This window comes from Haliotis rufescens, unplaced genomic scaffold, assembly GCF_023055435.1.
Source record: "Haliotis rufescens isolate VD_foot unplaced genomic scaffold, xgHalRufe1.0.p SCAF_2, whole genome shotgun sequence".
Lineage (NCBI taxonomy): Eukaryota > Metazoa > Mollusca > Gastropoda > Lepetellida > Haliotidae > Haliotis > Haliotis rufescens.
The window spans coordinates 24,553,316-24,575,806 of record NW_025963890.1 but is presented as its reverse complement, the minus strand read 5'-3'; the positions used below and the strand labels follow the sequence as shown (position 1 = coordinate 24,575,806).

The 22,491-nt window shown below is 39.1% G+C and overlaps 1 protein-coding gene across 6 annotated transcripts; it reads left to right on the top strand.

Moving 5' to 3' along the window:
• Positions 1-700: 700 nt before the first annotated feature.
• Positions 701-20,434, top strand: LOC124146180 (probable ATP-dependent RNA helicase vasa-like). Of its 6 annotated transcripts, none has more exons than XM_046516336.2 (17): positions 701-887; positions 2,452-2,477; positions 3,357-3,811; positions 4,447-4,480; positions 4,603-4,631; positions 5,308-5,391; positions 5,732-5,809; positions 6,385-6,459; positions 6,645-6,725; positions 9,446-9,532; positions 10,443-10,741; positions 14,419-14,703; positions 15,124-15,433; positions 16,283-16,382; positions 18,370-18,640; positions 18,809-18,928; positions 19,155-20,434. In XM_046516336.2, the coding sequence occupies exons 1-17, from the start codon at positions 855-857 to the stop codon at positions 19,272-19,274; spliced, it is 2,487 nt and encodes an 828-aa protein (XP_046372292.2). In that variant the 5' UTR covers positions 701-854; the 3' UTR covers positions 19,275-20,434. The 6 variants fall into 6 exon arrangements, with proteins under 6 accessions (XP_046372292.2, XP_046372290.2, XP_048255731.1 ...); XM_046516334.2 differs by having other exon boundaries at positions 6,370-6,459; XM_048399774.1 differs by lacking the exon at positions 5,308-5,391 and having other exon boundaries at positions 6,385-6,461; positions 6,644-6,725.
• The last annotated feature ends 2,057 nt before the right edge of the window (positions 20,435-22,491 follow it).

The following is a 22,491-nucleotide window of genomic DNA, read 5'->3' as shown; positions in this document are numbered from 1 at the left end:
ACTCAAAAAGGTTTCCGAATTGTATTTTGGGGAAGAAATGACAGAAAGATAGAAATTGAGCAATGACAGAACAGAAAGTGCACCATCGTGTTGTTGATTTATAGTTTCGCGTGAATTGGTCATGGGACACCGCTCGCGTATCTTTTCTAAAGTTGTATTTGAGCAAGGTGATTATGGTGGGTTTTTTTTAAAATATTTCCTCACAAGAGTCCGTTTTGTACATCATATTCGGAAACATATATTTCTCTCTTTTAATGAAAACGAGCAAATTAAAATGAGATGCGATCACGTGAGCGCTAAAACGGGGAATGGGTGATAATTGGTCCTTGCCGATAACCGATCGCTAGCCGGTATATAATTTGTTTAGTTTATTTAATTGAGAAATTTCAAAGAGAGTATAATATGTCAAAAACAGAGACCATATATACCGATATGGTCTCTGTCAAAAACAACACACACACGGCTGGCTACTCTACCCAAAAGTGAAAAGGTAAAACAGACTCTCTGATGTCTATTGAAATACATAATTTAGAAAGATTTTTTATATCTTATTTATAACCTCTTCTCAAAACTGACGCGCAAAGAAAGACACAATTTCGTTCCGTAAAATAGAAAAATGAAAATGTGCCCTGTAAAGGCGCTGACCAATCAGAAACGCTTTCACATCGCGGTCCATGTGCTTATAAAACTTATGCGCAGCGTGTCTACATTAAGTTTACCATCAGAGAAGGCTGCAAGGAGGTTTGCTCGCGGCGGGAAATCTCCACTACGTCATAACTAGGTCTGGCAATATTGGGTGGTTGTCAGCTGACAAATTAAGGAGAGCTACATCGTTAGTTCTCAAACAAAACACAATGGCGGACGAGTGGGATGATGGAAATACGAGCGTGAGTATTACAGTAGTTCTTCGTGACAACTGTTTGTCACAGTTTCGCACTGTCAACGTGACAAAGTTAGGCTTTTGATGGGGTTGAATCAAAATGTCGGACCTGCAAGGGGACATTTGCATTGTCATTCTCACTCAAAAGTTAAAACGCCTCCTGTATATGTCGATGCCAGTATGGGGTTTTATTATCTATTTCTTGACTTCCATGTATGCAGTCCTGGCATGGCCATCGTGTGTTGGTATGATACCACACGTGTTTTTGCTCAAGGGAAGTGACAAGCAATCTTTGACGAAAAATAGATTCTACTAGCCTAATTTAATTGTCAACTATTTAACCTGACATGGATATAGCATTGTGTGATCTGCTATTGATTTAGGTTGTAAGTATTTATTAATATTTGGGCCACTGTGCAGTGCTTGCTATGTTTGCAAATTTATGTGTTTGTGGTGATATAACTCATGTTCTGACTAAAGGGGGTAGCTTAGCCAGATAGAACAGTAGTCGAGTAGTACAATCATCAATGCACATTTGTTTACATGAACATATATTAATAGTTTACAAATATAGACAACAGTGGTGAGCATGCATAGACTTCTCAGGAACCGAGCCTGTTCCTGGGAGGGCAAGAACTATATGCAACTGTAAGGTCAGCACATCATGCTAGTGGTGTGTTGGAGACCCAGAACACCTTGCCTAACCTCAGCTAGGCTAAGTATGAGACCTTCCTATTTTTCTTCTAACCAAGGCTTGTATATCTATGGTCATAAATATAAACAACTTATACAGCAGCAATGACCTAGTTGCTCAGCTGGTTCAGGATGGCTGATAGTCAATGTACAATCCAATGGGGAAAACGTAAAACTTACGGATAAGAACGGTTTTCTTATTTACTCACCAACTTCTAGAATGCCAATCAAACAGTACAAAGGAGATTAACCAGTTGGCAATTGGCTACATGATAATTAGCCTTTGGAATTAAGTGTTCACTCAGACAAAAGTTGTCCAAACTGATCATAAGACACAACACTAAGTATATAGAACAGAATAGGGCTTTTCATCAAGTAACTACCAGTTGTCGCCATCATTTTAACAGCACATAATCTCATGTATTTCTTCAGTTAATTAAATTACATTTTTCATTATAATGGTTTAATATTCATTATTTTGTTCATTAAATTCTGGAAACAGTTGTAAGCCAATATTCCCCAGAATATCTACACTTGCACAAAACAACACTATGTACTATGGATTTCACTATATAGTCAGGTTATAATTTTTTTTTTTTAAATTGCTTAATTTGAATTTGGGGGAAGCAATCATCTTTCACTGTCCACATAGTGGCTGTTTGTAGCCAAGAGTTAAAGCATTTGCTTGTCACACCAGAGGCCAAGGTTCGACTCCCTGTGTATATCTCATCTTGTCCATGCTATTGCTGGAATATTGCTATTGTCAGGTAAACCCATAAATTCTACATGGATATCAGAAATACTGGTTATGACACAACATGACGTCTTGTTTCTCTTAAAATCCTGACATGGCATTAACTTTCATATATATATTTCAGGCACCCTCCCAGGGATTTGGAGCTGGGTAAGTTAGCAAATCTCTAAGCACTATTTCATACTTTAATAAAATTCAGACACAGCCAATGATGATATGTACCTTTCCTAAACAATAGCTTGTCAATGGGTCCATATGAAGATATATGATAAAACTTGTCTTGCTTGGTCTTTGTCATGGGTCTGGTAAAAGTAGACATGTAGACATAACATTAACTGCTAGTATATATTTTTCAGTCAAACTGACCTTTGAACATCCAAGTTAGAATAGGTCTTCAACAACCCATGCTTGCTGCAAGAGACAACTATGCTTTTCGTAAGAGGCAACTAACAGGTTGGGTTGGTCAGGCTCGCTGACTTGGTTGACGCATGTCATTGTGTCCCAGTTGCGTAGATCAATGCTCATGTCAATCACTGGATTGTCTGGTCCACACTCAATTTACAGACCACCGTCATATGGCCGGAATACTGACACGTTAAACAAACAATTTAACTGACTTTGTCCCTACTGTACCCTACATTTATCATCATTTGAAGCCAGATATCTACAAAGGTACAAGTAGAAAAAATATCTCAGAAATTTTTCCTTTGTCAACAGGACCATTTTTGTATGTTCTTATAAATAAGTCATTTTAACTAGAAAAGCACCCTTTTTTAGGTTGAGGTCAGCTCCTGGAAGCTGATTACATTATCAAAACATTCAAGAGAGTACTGAAACCGACTGGTACTGGCTGTCTTTACTGTTAAGACAACTCATTAATATTATTTAGTAAATGATGTTAACTTGAAGAATTTGGGGGTTGCAAAAGTCCTTGCCTGATCCATACCAAATGGATAAGTATATATGCTCCTTACTTGCCACTTACCATGAGTTGACTGCTTTTGAGCTTGAATGTATTTTATAATGCAGGAGGGGCTTTGGAAGAGGCGGCTTTGGTGTATCCAATGGAACCGATGGTGTCAAGAAAGTGTTTGGATTCCGTGGCCGAGGAGGCTTAGCTAAAGAAAGTGAAAACAGTTCTGGTGACAGCACCAGTAGACCAGGTGGATTCGGGACAAGGAATGGAGACACTCAGAATGGGTTTGGTTCCAGAGGGGGTTTCGGGAGCCGTGGAGGCTCCCGAGGGGGTTTTGGTGGTTCCAGGGGCACATCAGATAATGATGGAGGATGGGGGGATTCAGGGAACTCCGACTCGAAACCAAGTCGGGGTGGTTTTGGTGGTAGCCGAGGTGGTTTTGGAAGCCGGCCACAGGCAAATGGACAGAGTACTGATGACAACAGTTGGGGAGGAGATTCCAAACCAAGTAGAGGAGGATTTGGCAGTAGAGGAGGATCCAGAGGTGGAGGATTTGGAAGCAGGGGAGGTAACTGTCATCTGACACACATGAATAACTAACATTGAAGAGTATTCAACAAATAACTAAATCTATGTCAGTGCAGTGCTGGACAAAATGATTGGCCAACTTATGTGTAAAAGATGTTCACGTCAACTTGCCTGAAATCTTTTGACAATATTAATTATTTTGATAATATGAAACAATGTTGTTACTTTTCCAACTGATCTTGCAGGATACAATATTTCTATTTACTACTCAGCCGCATCATACCAAGATATGTTGAAAAAAGATGGTACTTGTTTACTCTGCTTTGAGCTTGGCATTAAGGGGCTAAAACAAGGACTGGTCAGCTCGGAGTCAGTATGCTGTGTCTCAATGGGGTATTTGTATGAAACTGCCTCGTGGTATTTCAGTGGTCTAGCACCATAAAATCATCATTAGTCCGGACTAGTCCCAGACACACAGACACACACACACACACACACACACACAGACACACACACAAACACGTAAATTGCAACATTCTTGGACGACGCTAGACCCCATTTCATCTCACCTTCTATTTAATATGTATGCAGACTTAAGTAGCTAATTTTACAGACCACAGACAACTTTCAACTCAAACTATCTTGATTCTGTTTAAATTATTTTACATGTTTCAGGTTTTGGATCAAGTGACAATGACGATGCTCCAAGGTAGGTAGTTGAACATGTTCAATAATGATCACTAGCACAAGTGGCAGTTCTAAGCTATTATCACATTAAATAGTAAACAAGATGTGTCAGTGATATTAACCAGATACAATGTTTGTTTTCAGGGGTGGAGGTTTTGGTGGTCGTGGTGGCAGTGAGTATTTGCATCTTATCTTAGTGTTACGTTATGTCTGACTTCACTGTATTCTTGCTGTTGTTGCTAAACAGGAATCAAAGTAGGATTGGAAAGGAAGCAACACAGTAATGATAATGCATTTGCAGAGACACGTTGATGTATTTTTTGTATACTGTGAATGACATCAATGATTGACAATCTATTTTGACTTGGCAGTGTTCAAACGGAAAACATGGAAGTCGTGGGGTTCTTGTCAAAACACTAAGGTTAAAGGGTCCATAGACCAAGACCTCAATCACCTGCATTAATTAAGATCACTGCTTCAGTATATTTCATGTTCACCTTTAAAAAGCCCTGATTTTGAAAACGGGTTTGCTATCCCATACCCACATTCGTGTGTTTCACCAGTGCTACATGTCAGACCCTGCATAATTTCATGCTTCACTTGCCCACTCGCTCACTCAAACATTTCATGATTTATTTCCACTGTTTCTCCTTATTTGTCTAGTTTCCTATGCCTTCAAGATATTTCTTGTCAAGTCAGCTTGTGTTATGCACTTGATTGTCTCTAAGCAGCAGTGTTGTGTATGTGGACCTCCCATGATGATGGATAGCTGTACATGAAACTGGCTGTGTGTAATTTCCTGCATCTATTCATTGCTTATCATGCTTCTGCACCTTCTTGCATCATCAGGTAGCGGCGGTGGCAGCGGGTGTTTTAAGTGTGGGGAGGAGGGGCACATGTCCCGAGAATGTCCTAACGCTGACAGCTCAGGAGGTAAAACTTTGTCAGATGAGTTCAGGGAATTGCCTGTCTGGTTGCTGTCTTGTCAATATCATCCATACTGTAGTTGGCTTGCACACGCCGCCTTTCTTCTCATTTCCTGAATAATGACTTTGATCCATCTGTCATGTCTACAAATGGTGATAGCTTGCATTGAGATAATGCTTGTTGCATTGTTATTATGGAATGTGTATAAGTGTCCTTGCTTGATATTTTCATTTTGTTTACGTCTACATTTCCATCCATACCTAGCCTCACAGTTTATCATGTTGGTTTCACATGAAATGTTACTGCTGAAGCATATATATCTCATATGTTTGTTGTCCACTTTCAGGGCGAGGTGGAAGCCGTGCCTGTTTCAAGTGTGGTGAGGAAGGCCACATGTCCAGAGAGTGCCCCAGTGGGGGTGGAGGTGGGTTATAGTTTCAAGATTGCCCTTCTCTAGGCCCTCAACCCAAAATGCACATTTTAGCTTTTACATGGATGGGCTGCTCAGTTAGTGACTGCATGTTGTAATTTGCTGCCATTCAATGTTCTATATGTTTGCAGTGGTCTGTAATAATCGGGTCTAGGACAGACAAGCCGAGTGTTCGTCTGAGTCCCATTAAGTTGAAACATGTATAAACGAGTCTATGTAAGTACAATCTCGGATCTCTGATGACTGTTGTTTGTCATGTAAGTGAAACTTAGAGGATTTGAGTGGGTTCAAAGATTGTGAGCACAAGTAAGGGTTAGTAAGACACAAATTTGAATTGTTTTACATGCCCTTTGTGCATTTGGACATAAGTATTAAGTTGCATTTTTTAATAATAGGATGCACTAATGCATGTTTTTGGGGCACAGTCGAGCCCTGATAGGTCACAACAATATAGACAGAACTTGGTTTAGAAGTTTGGTTCCACTTCAATATCAGAACAAATGTCAATATTCTTTAATAAATGTGAACTTTTGCAGTTCAACTGTAGTGGATAGTCTTGGTGTTTTCAGGCGGCGGTGGGAGCCGTGCCTGTTTCAAGTGTGGTGAGGAAGGCCACATGTCCAGAGAATGTCCCAGTGGAGGAGGTAGGTCAGATTTCATTTTTTTAGATTGTTCCCAAGGTCTTCAATGATACTGATAGTAATAATGTGTTTGGAAATTGTATGATCTTTACTGATCAATACTTCAGTAGCACACAAGAAAGAAGCTGCATGTACATCTACAATGGGCTCTTCCGAATCTGAATGTGGTGGTGCTTTTGTCATTTCAGGTGGTGGTGGTGGTGGAAGCCGTGCCTGTTTCAAGTGTGGCGAGGAAGGCCACATGTCCAGAGAGTGTCCCAGTGGAGGAGGTATGTCCACTTTGTGAAACTGTACACTCAGGTGTATGCATGTGGTGATTCACCAAGAATCAAGGCAACACGAGTGTCAGTAATAGTGTTATACAGTAAGCCATGTTAACATCCCCGACATGAATGAAGTCTTGCATGCGTATCAAGTGTTGGTCCCGTAAATTGTCTTTTTAGTGTTGTTCCTTGTTATTTAACATGGTGCATAGGGTGTGTAATTGGGATAAGCTTTCTCAGAAACTACTGAAGTTAGTTTGTCTAAGAGATACTTATTAAAACTTGAGGTTTTTTTAAAGAAAAGGTGTCTTTTGTGGTAATTAGTTTTCACATTTAATAGTTTTTTCTGATATCAAGTGGCCCAAGTGCAGGGATGTTAAATCTCCGCGGAAACGCCGAAAATCACGTTTTTTAAAACAGTAGTCCTCAGAAAAAAAATCAACTTCCGAGTAAAAATATAATCAAAGATTTAAAAAAAACAATCCGAAAAATATGATCGATCAGAGCTTTCAGCAGCATAGGTTTTCGGACATCAAACGTTTTCTGTCATGAATACTTGCACTATAACGTGGGATGTGGCGTAAATACTGAGTCAGATGATGGCTTTTTTTTAAAAGATAAAGTTGTCTTTTTAGCCTATAAGTGAATGAGATGTTTTACAGTTGTTCATGTGATTAACAAGAAAACTATGAATGTTTCTTCAGCGTCCCCAAACCCATAACATGGGGATACCGTATTTGACGTAATAAGCTCCCAGGGCGCTCTCAAAATTAGAAATAGGGGGCTCTTATTAGAATATTATTTTGGTGGGGGAAAAAACAGATTTGAAAGAAATTTTTTGTTTATGCTGACAGACTGAAATGTTTATGTACGACAGATATATTATTCCAGAATTTAATTGCCCATGATTAAGGGTGCATATAACACACAAGTGTGTATTATATATGAATAAATAAGTCTTGTGTACATTGATCAATCGGAAGGGGTGCCAATTGGGATTGTTCACTAGCCAATATATTAGCAAATGTCGCCGTGAGCGCTTATTACGTCTAATACGGTATATGTTGTATTAATGTCATATGTTTGCAATGGAGTTTTGTTTGTTCTTTCATCAAAAGGTAAGTAAGTACAAGGTAAGTTGTTCAATATGCTTCAATATGGGGAAAGGGTCAGACATTGCACGCTTGTGACAGTTGTCCTTATGTCTGGGGAATGGGGGGTGAAATATGGCAGTATTGCTCCCAGATCTGGCGGGTAGCAAGGTGCGCGGAAGCTATGCCTGATTTTTGTACTGATTGACTTTTGCCCCCAGACCCCCCCACCCCTAGACTTTTCCTCTTTTTTTTCGGGAAAATCTGCTCACATCCCTGCAAGTGCCCATCTCTGAACTCTTTTCAACACCATAGGCCGCTACACCGGCCAAGAAGCCTTGAGTCCCCATCAAAATAGGTAGTTTCATAAAACTATATACTGTCGTATTATTCATTTATTAAATCTATCACATTTCCCAATGTCTGAAATAGGTATTCCAATTCAATTTATCGTTTTTTATCGATAGATTAAGAAAATTATTCATTATTTCCCATAATGTTATTTAAAATAAAATTCAACGGGTCCACATCCAACATGTCAAAGAGCCAAATAAAGACATTTCAAGCAAGTCTTTTAATATATTTTACAAAGTATGAAATAAAATCAACAAAAATATATCTAAAATTTGTCAAACTTACATCTAAGTTATTATTTCCATCTTTTCGTGCAACGTTTGTTATGTAAGTCAAATGACATCTGTTTTCGTCGCCCTGATTTCTCAGCTCGGACACAATGTTTAATGCCAAAATATATGTATGAAAAATCTTTGTCACAGCATGTAACCTAGCATGATACATCCACGAAGTTCCAGTTTTAATATTGATCATGATCTCATCTTTAATACATTCAGAATAACACGATTTAAGAATAACCTTTTGTCAAAGTCTGAAATTCATCATACACAAGGACAGTACCATTGCTGTAATTTTATTGGCTGCCTTTGGTCACATGCTCAAATTTGACTAATCATGAACCTTGTGGCAGATTTCGGCAAGAAAGCATCATTAGAAACCAATTTTTATCCATTAAAATGTTGCAGCTACGAAAAGACTCCAGGTAGGTTACTATCGTGTAGATAACAAAACAAGCTTTCTAATGGTGTGTCACATGTCAGCCTTTGACGCACATGTTATATTCATTCAAAGCTTAAAAAACGGAGGTATTTCTTAACGGTACTGAGCGGACAGCTGCTGTTATCAGGAAAATGATGACATATATTATTTATGATTCTTTTTAAAATTTTGCGATTATGAAACAATGAAAATAAAAAAGGAATAGATGAGTGAATTTTATGAAATCTTATATTTGCCGAAAATCATCAAATTCTTGCTTCCTTGGTTCTTAATCTGAACGTTATGAATGTGTTGGTGTACATATTTGTATTTACAACAAACTTAGTCTTGAGACTAAAGTTCATGAAGGGCTGTAATAACCTTATTAGCAACATACGTAAATCACGACAATATTGTTACATTACTTGATATTTTTTGCTCGGATTTCTAAATAGTTTTCATTGAACCAAACATGAGAATCATGTCCAATATTATTTAAAAAAAACAATTTTTTGGTAAGATGCCCTCTTTGGAGACCATAGATGTATTGTGTATGAGGCTAAGATATAGTTTGCATTTCAGGAGGTGGCGGTGGTAAAGGTTGTTTCAAGTGTGGAGAGGAAGGCCACATGTCCAGGGAATGTCCTAATGCAGACAGCTCTGGCAAAGGTGATGTATAATATTTACAATAATTTCTAAAAGGTATTCTAAAACTATTGCCGTGGTCCTTAAATGTTTTTGAGTAGTATATTAAAAGGTCACTTAATTATACTCAAGGGATAAACTAAAGACACTTACACTAGCCTTTTTAGCAATGTCATTGAGGGAAGTTTGATTTTGTTGAAGTAACATACTCGGTGCTCCAGTTTAAAGGCCATACAGGTGTATGCACACCTACGAAAAATACAGATACGATCTTCATTGAATGGAGAAGTGTAGTAATGCAGGCCTACATAGGTAAATACACTATGAATTTCAACAGTGTCAAACAAGTTTCAAACGTGCAGACAAATAAGGGCTGCAGTTGTCCAGTTCACAAACGTCGGTCAAACTTGAAACTATGTGCTCTTTAGCCAGAGTGCTCTTTAGCCAGAGTGCTGTTTTTCTGGTGTGACCTTGACAGAGGGAACAATTACTTCCTTGAACAATCAGTGGCACAAAATTATCCCAGAATATCCCAGTACACTACTTCAAAACTTCAGCAGTATATACTCTTCTGGAGCACTTATACTTTTGTATAACATAACTGTATATGTCTGGTGTTCTTCTATGGATGCGTAAAACAGTTACATTGTAATTCTTATGGTTTTGAAACATGTACCGGGTAAGTGCAAAATCATCAATATGTGTCAATTTCACAATCAAACCCCCAAGCCCATCTAAAATTACTGTATTCACATTTAAAGGGAAAGAGTGTGTAAATCATAAGTGGAGTCATCCATTTAACGAAATAGAGGATAAGGCTTCGGCAGACATAACCTGAACAATGTGGTCTCTTCAGATTGTCAGTGAGTTGTCTCCTGTACTAGTCACATTTGCTAAAACTTCCACCATAATTGTACCTTCACGTTTCCTGCAGAGGATCGGCCACCCCCATACATTCCCCCTGCACTGACCGAGAACGAAGACGAGATATTCCAGTCCATAGAGAAGGGCATAAACTTTGACAAATATGACAATATCAGTGTGGAAGTGAGCGGGAGAGACCCTGTTGGTTTCATCAGCTGTTTTGAGGAAGCTGGTCTTTATCCTACGTTTTTGAAGAATGTTCGGAAGGCAAAGTACGAGAAACCAACACCTGTACAGAAGTATTCTATTCCTATTATTGGTGCTGGTCGGGACCTGATGGCATGTGCCCAGACAGGATCGGGCAAAACGGTGAGATTCATATATTATCTTCGTTACTGTTGAAATACATGCTTGTACATACTGCTACCATTGACCCTTTACTTTTTTAGTGGATGGTTGAATCGCTGTGGTCATGCATACCGTATATGACCGCGTATAAGCCAAATTTTGAGGACCAGAAAAAAGATTCCGTAGAAAGGGGTCGGCTTATCCACGGGATACACTTTCATGATAGTATTTTTCAGATCGTGATCTGTCAAAAACATCGCCTGAATGACGGTCCGTTAGATCACAACTTCCCGAAAGTTTGGAAGTTGCCACGACTAGAGCCATTATTGTTATAAATTATCAATAGAGTTATTATTATACACCAATGTTGTCATTATTAAAAAAATGTTATGCATGTTACTACTTCCGATAATAAGTTTTCAATTGAATGTTCAAAGTTTATCGTTCTTCGTAAACTACGCGATCTTTACATGTAACAATATATGTAATTCACAGCTATAATATATAATCCCCAGATGAAATCGCCAATAGCTATTACATACGTTTTGCAAAGTTCATAAATTGATAGTGAACAAGTGTCTACCTTTATTGAAAGAGGCAAATAAACAACTGTATCGGCGAGTTATTCCTTTCGCCATTTGCAAAAACATGTGATCAGCTGTTTCCTGTGACGTCACAAACGGTGACCACTGTGATTGCTTCCTGTTGTTTAAAGCAACACGGTACACAGGGAAATGAGCATTGATAATAACGGGCCGATTGGTATTGTCATGTTGTTTACACAAACAATTTCAAGTTGTGGGTGCTTAGCGATCGTGTTGGGAGTAGGGGCTTAATTCCTTTGTTTTTGAGAGATTAGTTTAATAAACTGGAGAAGCCTGTGAGTAAGTGATGGTCATTCAATGTGTTCATAGTATGATAGTTTATTTAATTCAATTGGATTAACATACAATAGTGGTGTAAAGGGGGTTATTAAAGTTGGTATATTTTTACTGACTGACATTCTCATCATGAGTTTAAAACGAAAACGCCATGCTTACGATGCTGAATTCAAACTGCAAGTCTTCGCTCTAGCCGATATATTTTCTCACGGGTTCATAATTCTATATACACCGATTCACAAAATGGCGCTTCGTTGTTGATGGCAACATATAACGATCATTATGAGATTAAAAAAACCCACGAGAAACAGCTTCCCACATTATGAAAGTGGATGACTGGTTTGTTAAATCTTTATTAGAAATAATAATGACTTTTTCAATATAATTACAACGTTTTTCATCTTATATTTTTGAATATCTGCGAGTACTGGCACATGTCTTGCAGTCCGACTTCGCAGTGTTTTTTGCCTTTCAATTCCTGGTTCGGCTTATCTGCGGGTCATACCATTTTCTTTCGTATTTCAATGGTCAAGTTAACACCTCGGCTTATCTACGGGGTCGGCTTATCCGCGGTCATATACGGTAGTCGTGAGTAATGTACATATGACCAAGGTCTGCTGACACCTTACTTGCTGACCGAGGTCTGCTGACACCTTACTTGCCGATCTTCTTATGGAATATGTTTTGTTAAATTTTGCTGTGCAGAGTTAATTCACTTGTGGTTCTTGGGATTTGACCAAAAGGCTGAAATATCCTCTTCCTCAGAATGGTCCCAAGAAATGGACATGAGTAGTAGTAGTAGTAGTACAGTCAGCGTTTTTGTAACATGTAGTAATATTGTTTTCTGTGGCATGGTTTTCAGTCGAAACATGGAACTTACCATCTTTTTCCTTCATGAATAAGAACAGTAGAGGATGTCCTACAATGGTCTAATTTCACATGGACTTGTAAAATGCCTCTAGAAGCTCAGAAGTCACGAAATGGAAAAAATCTTACCCAAAAGCTTGTACAGTGATCGCTCGCTATTGCACTCTTCGATAAAGCGCTACTTCGGTTATTACGCGCGGTAACGCATGGCTCCCAAAATTTATGTACACTTTTAATACTGAGAGTTTTACACAGACATGATTGTATTGTTGTTCGTTGTTTATTTGCACATAACGCTTCTCATTGCATAATAAACCGTTTATCGCTGAATGGAGTTCTAATAATCTGTTTGAAAACATCCGCGGCAGGTCCCGGAAATACGATTGTTCTACTAGTTAACTTTTCACACTATACATCCTTTGATCTTAGAAGCGCATGCATGCAATAAAAGAGAACCACAAGTGAAGTTTATATTCTTAATTAGTGGGCAATCCAATTTAAGGCTAAACTGTCACACACATGTAGTTGCTGTCACAACACGGCGGTCATTCATTTCGTAATCGCGCTTTCGTAACATCGCCCTGTTTTTTCCCCGTAGTTATAACAAGCGATTTCATTGGATTAAAATTTGTTTCTAATGACGCTTTCTTGCCGAAATCTGCTACATGTTTCGTGATTGGTCAATTTTGAGCACATGACCTCAGGCAGCCAATCAAGCTGTGATACAAAGCTTGTGTTTGATAAATTTCAGAAGTTAGCGAAAGATTTTTTGTTAAATCGTGTTATTCTGAACGTTTTAAGCAGGAAATCACGATATATATTTAAAATATGGAACTTCGCGAATGTATCGTGCTAGGTTACGAGCTGTGACAAAGATTTTTCATGCATATATTTTTGCATTAAACGTTGTGTCCGAGCCGAGAATTCAAGGCGACGAAAGCCCAGATGTCATTTGACTTACATTCCACGCGATCGCACGAAACGATGGAAATAATAACTTAGATGTAAGTTTGATTACTTTTAGATATATTTTTGTTGATTTTATTTATCACTTTGTATAATATATTTAAAGATTTGCTTAAAATAGTCTTTATTTTGCTCTTTGACATGTTCGATGCGGACCCGTTGTCGAAATGTGTGTCCGAGAATTTTATTTTCAATAACATCACGGGAAATAGTGAATAATTTTTTAATTTATTGATAAAAAATGATAAATTAGAATGGAATACGTATTTCAGACATTGTGAAATATGACAGATTTAATAAATGAATGATATTACAGGTAGATCTAGGTCCATAAAAATATATACTATTTTGACGTGACGTGAGATAAACACATAGGCCTATTGATGATTTGAGATTTGCCGAGCATGCTCCCCCGCCTCGGCCTCGGTTAAACGGCTCATCGTCTATAACGCCCACCAATTATTTGGACCCCATTGGTAGCGCAATAGCGAGCGATCACTGTAGTTACTTTCTCTAAAAGTATTTATGCATGCACTTTTTTATTCACAATGTACCATCTCCAGCATGGGGCCCTGCTTTAAAAAGGGTGAGGTTAAAGTAAGGTCAACGTGGTGGTCAAGGTCAGCGTTCAGCTTTTTGTAATACAGATCTATCATTGTCAGTGTCTGAGGCATGAAACTATATATCTTCATGTATCTTTACAACTCCTTCCACAGCTAATGTTTGTGTCATCTTTGTCAAATGGCAAAGTGATCTTTGAGGGTATTGTGCAACGTGCTGTATGATGTCAATCACTGTATTGTCTGGTCCAGACTCGATTATATACAGACCGCCGTCATATAGCTGGAATATTGCTGAGTGCGGCCTTAAACAACAAACATTGCAAACAGCTCTAGTAATGAAATGTATAATAATTAAGGTAGCATAACCTCCCTTGTTGAATAAATATTTGTATATTTATGCGGTATGATTAACTGTTTCCAGGCTGCCTTCTTGTTGCCGACATTAACCTGTATGGTGAAGGAAGGATTGACTACCAGTCAGTTCTCGGAGGTACAGGAGCCTCAAGCCATCATTGTGGCCCCTACCAGGGAGCTGGTGGTGCAGATCCACTCTGATGCTCGCAAGTTCTCCTGGGGGACGGAGGTTCGCCCCGTGGTGGTGTATGGGGGGACGTCTGTGGGGCATCAGCTGAGGGAGGTGGAGAGGGGGGCTCACATTGTAGTGGGGACTCCAGGGAGGCTGCTGGATTTCATTGAGAAGGGCAAGGTGAGAGAGACCTGTTCCCACTGTCGTATCTGCTTCATCAGTCCCAAGAAAAGTATTTCCTTTTTTTACAGTTGCCCAGAAAATAAAGTAATGGTAAAATGTTTTTATTCATGGAATTTGTACTCGAATGCTACCTTCAACACGGGACAGATTGTTTGGGCAAGGGAGTTTTATTTTTTGTTACATCCTGAAGCTCTTGCAAGAAAAAAATCCTAAAATAGTGCCAGATATGTCTGTCTGTGGATGATATATGATTATCTACTGCCAGAAATCTTGACTTACTTTGCTGTAAGCTGATTTCGTATGCACTGTCACACTCGAAAATTTGTGACAATCACACTGTGAGTTGTTTGTCTGACCCAGCCCTGATTGCCCTTGTGATGAACTATTGATGAATGAGGATTGGTGTTTGTTTTTCAGATCGGTCTGGGTAAAGTGAAGTTCCTCATTCTGGATGAGGCTGACAGGATGCTGGACATGGGCTTTGAGCCGTGTATACGCAAGTTGGTAGATCAGCTGGGGATGCCTCCTAAGACCCAGAGACAGACACTCATGTTCAGTGCTACGTTTCCCACCGAGATACAGAAACTAGCTGCTGATTTCCTTAATGATTACCTGTTCCTGACAGTGGGTCGTGTAGGTGGAGCCAACACAGATGTGGAACAGAACTTCTTTGAAGTTGACAGACTGCAGAAGAGGGAGAAACTCTGCTCCATTCTCACAGCATCTGGTGAGATTCTGTTTGCCTGGGAGTTCAAAGCGGCATGAAACACAACTCCGTCACTGTTCCCCTGGGTATCAATGTTAGGGGAAATTTGTTAATTTTTAGGTTTTCAGATTTTGTAAAAAAAAAATTCAAATATTAAAACCTTTTTTATATATATTTCTTCTGATAACTTTATGATGTTTGATGGGACCGCCTAAGTGGTATAGTGGATAGAGTGTCTGCTTGGATAGTGAAAGTTTGGAGTTTCGATCCCCAGATGTTTCATGCCAAAACATTTGTTGTTACCCTGCCTGGCACTGGCATTAAGGGGTATAATGTCTTTGGTTAGGGTGTTCATCTTAAACTTGGCATATCTAAGTGGGCTAGCATTAAGAAACTGGAATAAGCGTGGACTTGTACAATCAGACACGTTAGCATACACATTGTTGTATAAGTGCAGTAATCTTGAATGCGCCATTAAGCCTCATTTCATCTCGCTTTTTCTTTGATGGATCAGGAAAAATTAAGGAACAAAGTTGTTTTTCTTTGAAGTAATTGCTAAAATGCATCACTTATGAAAAATGGAGTGCTCTGACATAAGAAATCTCCTTCAATTTGAATATTACAAGACAATTCTTTCTTTAGTCCTTTTTGCACTAACTGACCAACCGAAATAACATTCAAAAATATATAAATGTTGAGCTACACATTGTTTATTTTTATCCAACTATTTGGTTTGGAAAATCATGTGTAAGCCATAAGATGTGAAACTGGTATGTGAGCAGTGCTTGCAACAGTTCATTCGCTCAGAAGGTGTTTCTATAATTTTGTCAGTTGGCATGTTTGTCAACCAACTCTTATTTGCCCTTTCAGGTTCTGACAAGACCCTGGTGTTTGTGGAACAGAAGAGAAATGCTGATTTCCTAGCTAGTTACCTGAGTCAGTCTGGCTTCCCAACCACAAGTATCCATGGGTAGGTGGCACTGTTGGCATGGTAAATTCAGGAATTTCATGTTAATAGCATGAAGGACTCGGATAGTGCACCAGGACCAGAGTTCTTCTACCCAGTAGCTCATCTCTGAAGTGGCTGAGAGTTTAAATATCCACGAATGCACGCATGCACATATATATTGTTGTATTCATCTTTTGTTGCATTACAGTGATCCCTCGCTATTGTGCTCTTCGATAAAGCGCTACCTCGGTTACTACGCGCGGTAACGCATGGCTCCCAAAATTTATGTACACTTTTAATACTGAGAGTTTTACACAGACATAATTGTATTGTTGTTCGTTGTTCATTTGCACATAACGCTTCTCATTGCATAATAAACCGTTTATCGCTGAATGGAGTTCTAATAATCTGTTTGAAAACATCCGCGGCAAGTCCCCGAAATACGATTGTTCAACTAGTTAACTTTTCACACTATACATCCTTTGATCTTAGAAGCGCATGCATGCAATAAAAGAGAACCACAAGCGAAGTTTATTTTCTTAATTAGTGGGCAATCCAATTTGAGGCGACACTGTCAACTCACATGTAGTTGCTGTCACAACACGGCGGTCATTCCTTTTGATTCGGATCAAGTAACCGTATCAAACCAATTAATCTGGCTTAAATGTGTATCTATATTTGTATGAATGCGCATAGTGCTGGTCAAAACTCTCGTTTTCCGTATTTTAAGCAACATGACCAATCAATGCCAATGCCAATCAATTTGCTCTAATGACGCTTTCTTGCTACAAGTTTCGTGATTGGTCAATTTTGAGCACGTGACCTCAGGCAGCCAATCAAATTATAGCTGTGATACCAAGCTCGTGTTTGATAAATTTCAGAAGTTGGCGAAAGATTTTTGTTAAATCGTGTTATTCTGAACGTTTTAAGCAGGAAATCACGATATATATTAAAAATATGGAACTTCGTTAATGTATTGTGCTAGGTTACGAGCTGTGACAAAGATTTTTCATGCATATATTTTTGCATTAAACGTTGTGTCCGAGCCGAGAATTCAAGGCGACGAAAGCCGAGATGTCATTTGACTTACATTAAACGCGATCGCACGAAACGATGGAAATAATAACTTAGATGTAAGTTTGATTACTTTTAGATATATTTTTGTTTTTATTTATCACTTTGTATAATATATGTAAAGATTTGCTTAAAACGTCTTTATTTGGCTCTTTGACATGTTCGATGCGGACCCGTTGTCGAAATGTGTGTCCGAAAATTTATACATCGCGGGAAATAGTGAATAATTTTTTAATTTATCAATTTATCAATAAAAAATGATAAATTGAAATGGAATATGTATTTCAGACATTGTGAAATGTTACAGATTTAATAAATGAATGATATTACAGGTAGATCTAGGTCCATAAAAATATATACTATTTTGACGTGACGTGAGATAAACACATATTGATGATTTGAGATTTGCCGAGCACGCTCCCCTGCCTCGGCCTCGGTTAAACGGCTCATCGTCTATAACGCCCACCAATTATTTGGACCCCATTGGTAGCGTTGTAGCGAGGGACCACTGTACTTTACATGTGGTGCAAGTTGTATGCAAAATGGCAATATAACTTACACACTCACACTAATTGCTGTGGCTTAAAAAGCCAACTCCCTCACTCACATCCGCCTCCATGGTCTACTGGATGGAGCCAACTCCCTCACTCACATCCGCCTCCATGGTCTACTGGATGGAGCATCTGGCTGGTAAGCGGAAGGTTGGTGGTTCGATCCCTCTTGCGTAATACCAACAGACTTTAAAAAAATGTTGTTTCCCTGCCTGGTGTTTGGCATTGGGGGGAGGTAAAACATGGACTCCTGCGGCTCGGGGTCGGTATTTGACTGGGTATCCATGTTAAACAGCAACATGGTATCTCATTGGACAAGTATGAACGAACACACGCACAGTGTTTGTCAAACCTAAAGTCTCCATGCATTTTCTCTTATCTAGTGATCGTCTTCAGAGGGAGAGAGAGGAAGCCTTGCGGGATTTCAAGAAAGGAACTGCTCCTATTCTTATTGCCACATCAGTTGCCGCCAGAGGGTTGGATATTCCTGAAGTGAAACATGTCGTCAACTATGACCTGCCCTCATCTATTGATGAATATGTCCATCGTATTGGTAGAACAGGTCGCTGTGGCAACTTGGGGAAAGCGACAAGTTTCTACTCCCATGACTCAGATAGTGCCTTAGTGAAGAGTTTGGTTCGAATTCTAACAGAAGTAAGTTGTTGAGAGCTCTTGAGCCATAGTGACTGATTGATGAAAGTTTATTACAGTGTTGAATATATGTGTGCTACCCTCATAGTGACAGATTGATGAAAGTTTATTACAGTGTTGAAAATATGTGTGTGTGCTACCTTATTAAGTTAACTACCCTTTGCTCCTCAGGCTCACCAGATAGTGCCTGAGTGGTTGTCGGACTACTCACTGACCAGTGATGGTATTATCGACAGTGCTGTCCATGGCTTGTCAGGGCAATATGGTGGAAAGGATATCCGAAGGGGGAAGGTAAGCTTCATTATTATTTCACATACTAATCAACAATATTTATTAACCATTGTAAAACGTTTTTGAAGCTTGGGGAATTATGCTTATAACAGTCATAGATATCATCAGTTTGAGAAAGGCGAAATACGTCCCAAGCAAAGCCCAGCTGAAGCACTGTGAGCAATGTAGCTGTTACACCTCCCACTATGCATAAGAAGTTAGGCATTCTCAATCTTTTCTTTTACAGTTCAATTCTGGAGGAGGTGGTGGTGGCAAAACAGGCAATGCTTGGGAGAACAGCTGGAGTGGGGGTGGGGGCAGTGGAGCTGCTGCTTCTGCAGATGCAGACGAGGAAGAGTGGGACTAAATTCTTTGCTGGACATCTGGTCCTCGGAGCACAAAAAACCTTTATGTTCATTTAACTTTTTCATATTTTATGAGGTCTACATCGTTGCTGTTGCTTTTCGTACCTCATTTTGACAGATTTTCGAAGCCTTTTGTGAAATTTGGAAGGCTGTATTGACTATGGATTATCCATTGGCATTTGATGCATCTACAGATCTTATGATGCATTCTGTGAAAGAGACAGTATTATGTGCTGCCACATTGCGTCTGTGATTACACTGATGGGAGAAATCTCTACAAGAGAGGACACTAGTCAGATGACAGTTTACAAAAGACTTGCTATTTCTGTTTCATTTCACTGCAAGATTGCAAAACACATGTATTATTTGGTAAAGTGCTCAGACTTACAAGAGTAGGCAGATCAGTTAGCTGTGTGAAGGCAGTACAATCTGAGAGTTTCCGTAAGGCACACTGGAGTCGATCCATCCCTGGCAACCTTTACCTTCTCATACAGCATATGGGCATTTTATAAATGATATTATTTAGCATGGATATTATTATTTGGTCCAGAGATGTGTAAGTGTAGATCATCTGGGCAACTCTTTAGGGATTAAGGAAGATTGCAGGGATGGATTTGTTGCTGCTAAGAGGGTCTCTATCGTGGTGTCCACTTTAGAGACTCGAGTCAGCTGAGAGCTCAATGTACAGAGAATGGGCATGTGTATTTAAACTTGAAGTGAACTCGTAACAGAATACTGAGTGCAATCACGTACTGTGTAGAAACCTGAAGTCAAAGGTCGACTCATAGGGAAATGGGTCAATCTTGCATGAATCCGTCCTTAATTGGAAACATTCCATGGTTGAAGTGGACACAAGGAATTATTCAATAACATCTGGTGCAAGCTAGTACTACGGGTAAATGAATTAACTTTGCTCAATAGCTATCACTGCCCAGTCCTAAGGGTGCAAGTAGTGCTTCCAGCCTTAGTACCCCTGTACCGGCTCTGAAGGTGTTCGGTGGAGTTGATAGCAGATTCCAAGTGAAATCTCATGTGCCAATAGCTATTGTGATGCCAAATCTTTAAAAGTTTGTATACAAAAAAGGTTTTAGTATGATTTTTGCCGTATGGTGCTGTAATATTGTTTTCATTATGGTTACTTTTAATAAAAAATGTTTTGTAATTAGTGTTTTTTTTAATTACTGGAATATTGCCGGTGTCGTGTCGTTTACAGAGCACAACTTGAAAACTGAAAGACTTTTCATCCAAACCTGTGCATGTATTAACCAAGGGCAGGTTTTTCCTTGTTTCCATCGAAACAAGTTAGACTTGGCTGAAACTAGATAGGTGTCTTTTCCGGAGCAGAACTAAAACTATTTAACATTTTTCATCCAAACTTGTACATGTATTAATCAAGGGCTTAAGTGGTTGGTGCCTTTTGCTATTTACAAATTTTATGAAAAAAATTAATATTTTTTGCTGTTTCCATGGCAACAAGTTTGACTGTTCATAGCGGTGTGTTTGTCCGGACCATATCTCTAAAACAAATAAGTACTCTTTCTTGCAACTGTGCACACACAAAGATCATGTTGTCAACTGGTGCCTACTATTTTTTTTCTCTGTGTCCATGGAAACAAGTTTTGACTCTGTTCATAGTGGTATGTACCGGACATAGAAATACAAAGTTCCGAATCCCAATTCCATGGTTTTGATTTGACACCTCAATAACTACTCTTGTATTGGGACAGACGGATTAGATAGAAATTCTCTCATCAAGTTGGACTTGAAAGTATGTCAGATGATTTGTTCCTTCTAATTTGTGGGGACAAGGGGGGGGGGGGGGGGGTTTGTTATCTTCTGATGACTCTTATTAGTTTAGAGAGGGTGTATTACCGAACTGCCAAAGTCTAGGGTACAATAAATATAACAAAGAAGGTAGGGTTCGTCTCAAGAACAAAACCGGGATGTAAAGGGATATTATACAGCTCCGACACAGGGGTGATTAGGTATACAGTGTACAAGCTTTATGATTGTTGATTAACGTGGCACTCAGCAGTATTCCAGCTATATGAAAGCGGTCTGTAAATAATCAAGTCTTGCCCAGACAATCCAGTGATTGTCATCATGAGCATCGATCCACGCAATTGGGATACGATGACATGCATCAACCAAGTCAGCAAGTCTGACCACCCGATCCTCATAGTCGCCTTTTACGGCAAGCATCGGTTTGCAGAAGACCTATTCTACCCCAGATCTTTACGGGTCACAAGCAGGAAATTAAAGACGCAATAATTGTTTCCCTAATAACATTAATTATTGCTCTTCACAAGATGGGATTTTGATACACTGCATGGGGTGATGACCGAACAATTTCAGGGGAAAATGTTCCCTTCTGTTTAAGAGGTCACATTATCCCTGCACCATTTGTGACTATCAGTCAGAGCTTCCATACCATTTTTCCCTGATGAAACCTGGGTGAATAAGAATGATTCCTCTGACCACGTGGCTACCGTAAGATGGACGAAAAGCATCCATAGTACCATCAGGTCATTGTTGATCTGTGGCTTTTTGAATTCTAGTTTTCAAGGTGTTGTGTTCATAGACTGGGGTTGTTTAGATTTTGCATTAGCTGATGTTCCAATAAGTGTCAATGTCATGGATAACACCAGTTATAACATTGGGAACCAGATAATCTCGCACCACTCAAAAATTTGCCTGAATACGAAACTAGTCAAGTACAAGTCAGATGTCCTGGCGGCACAACACGGTTGAATTGTCTTGAGTACACCATTCAGACATTGTGAGCTCCCTATATAAATAATTTAAGTCCTCTTTCTTGGAAACCCCGAAAGGATGCTACCTATGGCCAGTTTGGCACTCCCATGTTCGTTTCTTGGACACGAAAACATTCAGTCAATCAGAAATCAATTCAGAAAATCCCTATAATGTTGAAGCATTTTGTAATATCCAACACTTAATTTATGGGTTACAAGGGTGGAAAAAGGATATGCGTTCATTCCTGTTTCATCCTTTAGGCCACACATTTTTCATTTTTGGTTTCATGATCCCGCACCTACTGAAAAGCAGCAGGTCCAAGAAATAAATTTATAATAGAAATGTTTATACAAATTATGTCTCCCTTTCATACAATAAAAAGTGTGACATCACTATCAGTGATTAAAGAATCTACTTTCATAAGTAATAAATAAATAATTGACATAGCTACTTATTTTTATTTCA

What these genes read in the sequence shown, in the direction of transcription:
- LOC124146180 (XM_046516334.2), top strand. Translation starts at nt 855, where the DNA reads ATGGCGGACGAGTGGGATGATGGAAATACGAGC. An exon ending in TAACGCTGACAGCTCAGGAG is followed by an intron (nt 5,392 to 5,731) that starts GTAAAACTTTGT and finishes GTCCACTTTCAG; the next exon opens with GGCGAGGTGGAAGCCGTGCC. An exon ending in TGCAGACAGCTCTGGCAAAG is followed by an intron (nt 9,533 to 10,442) that starts GTGATGTATAAT and finishes CGTTTCCTGCAG; the next exon opens with AGGATCGGCCACCCCCATAC.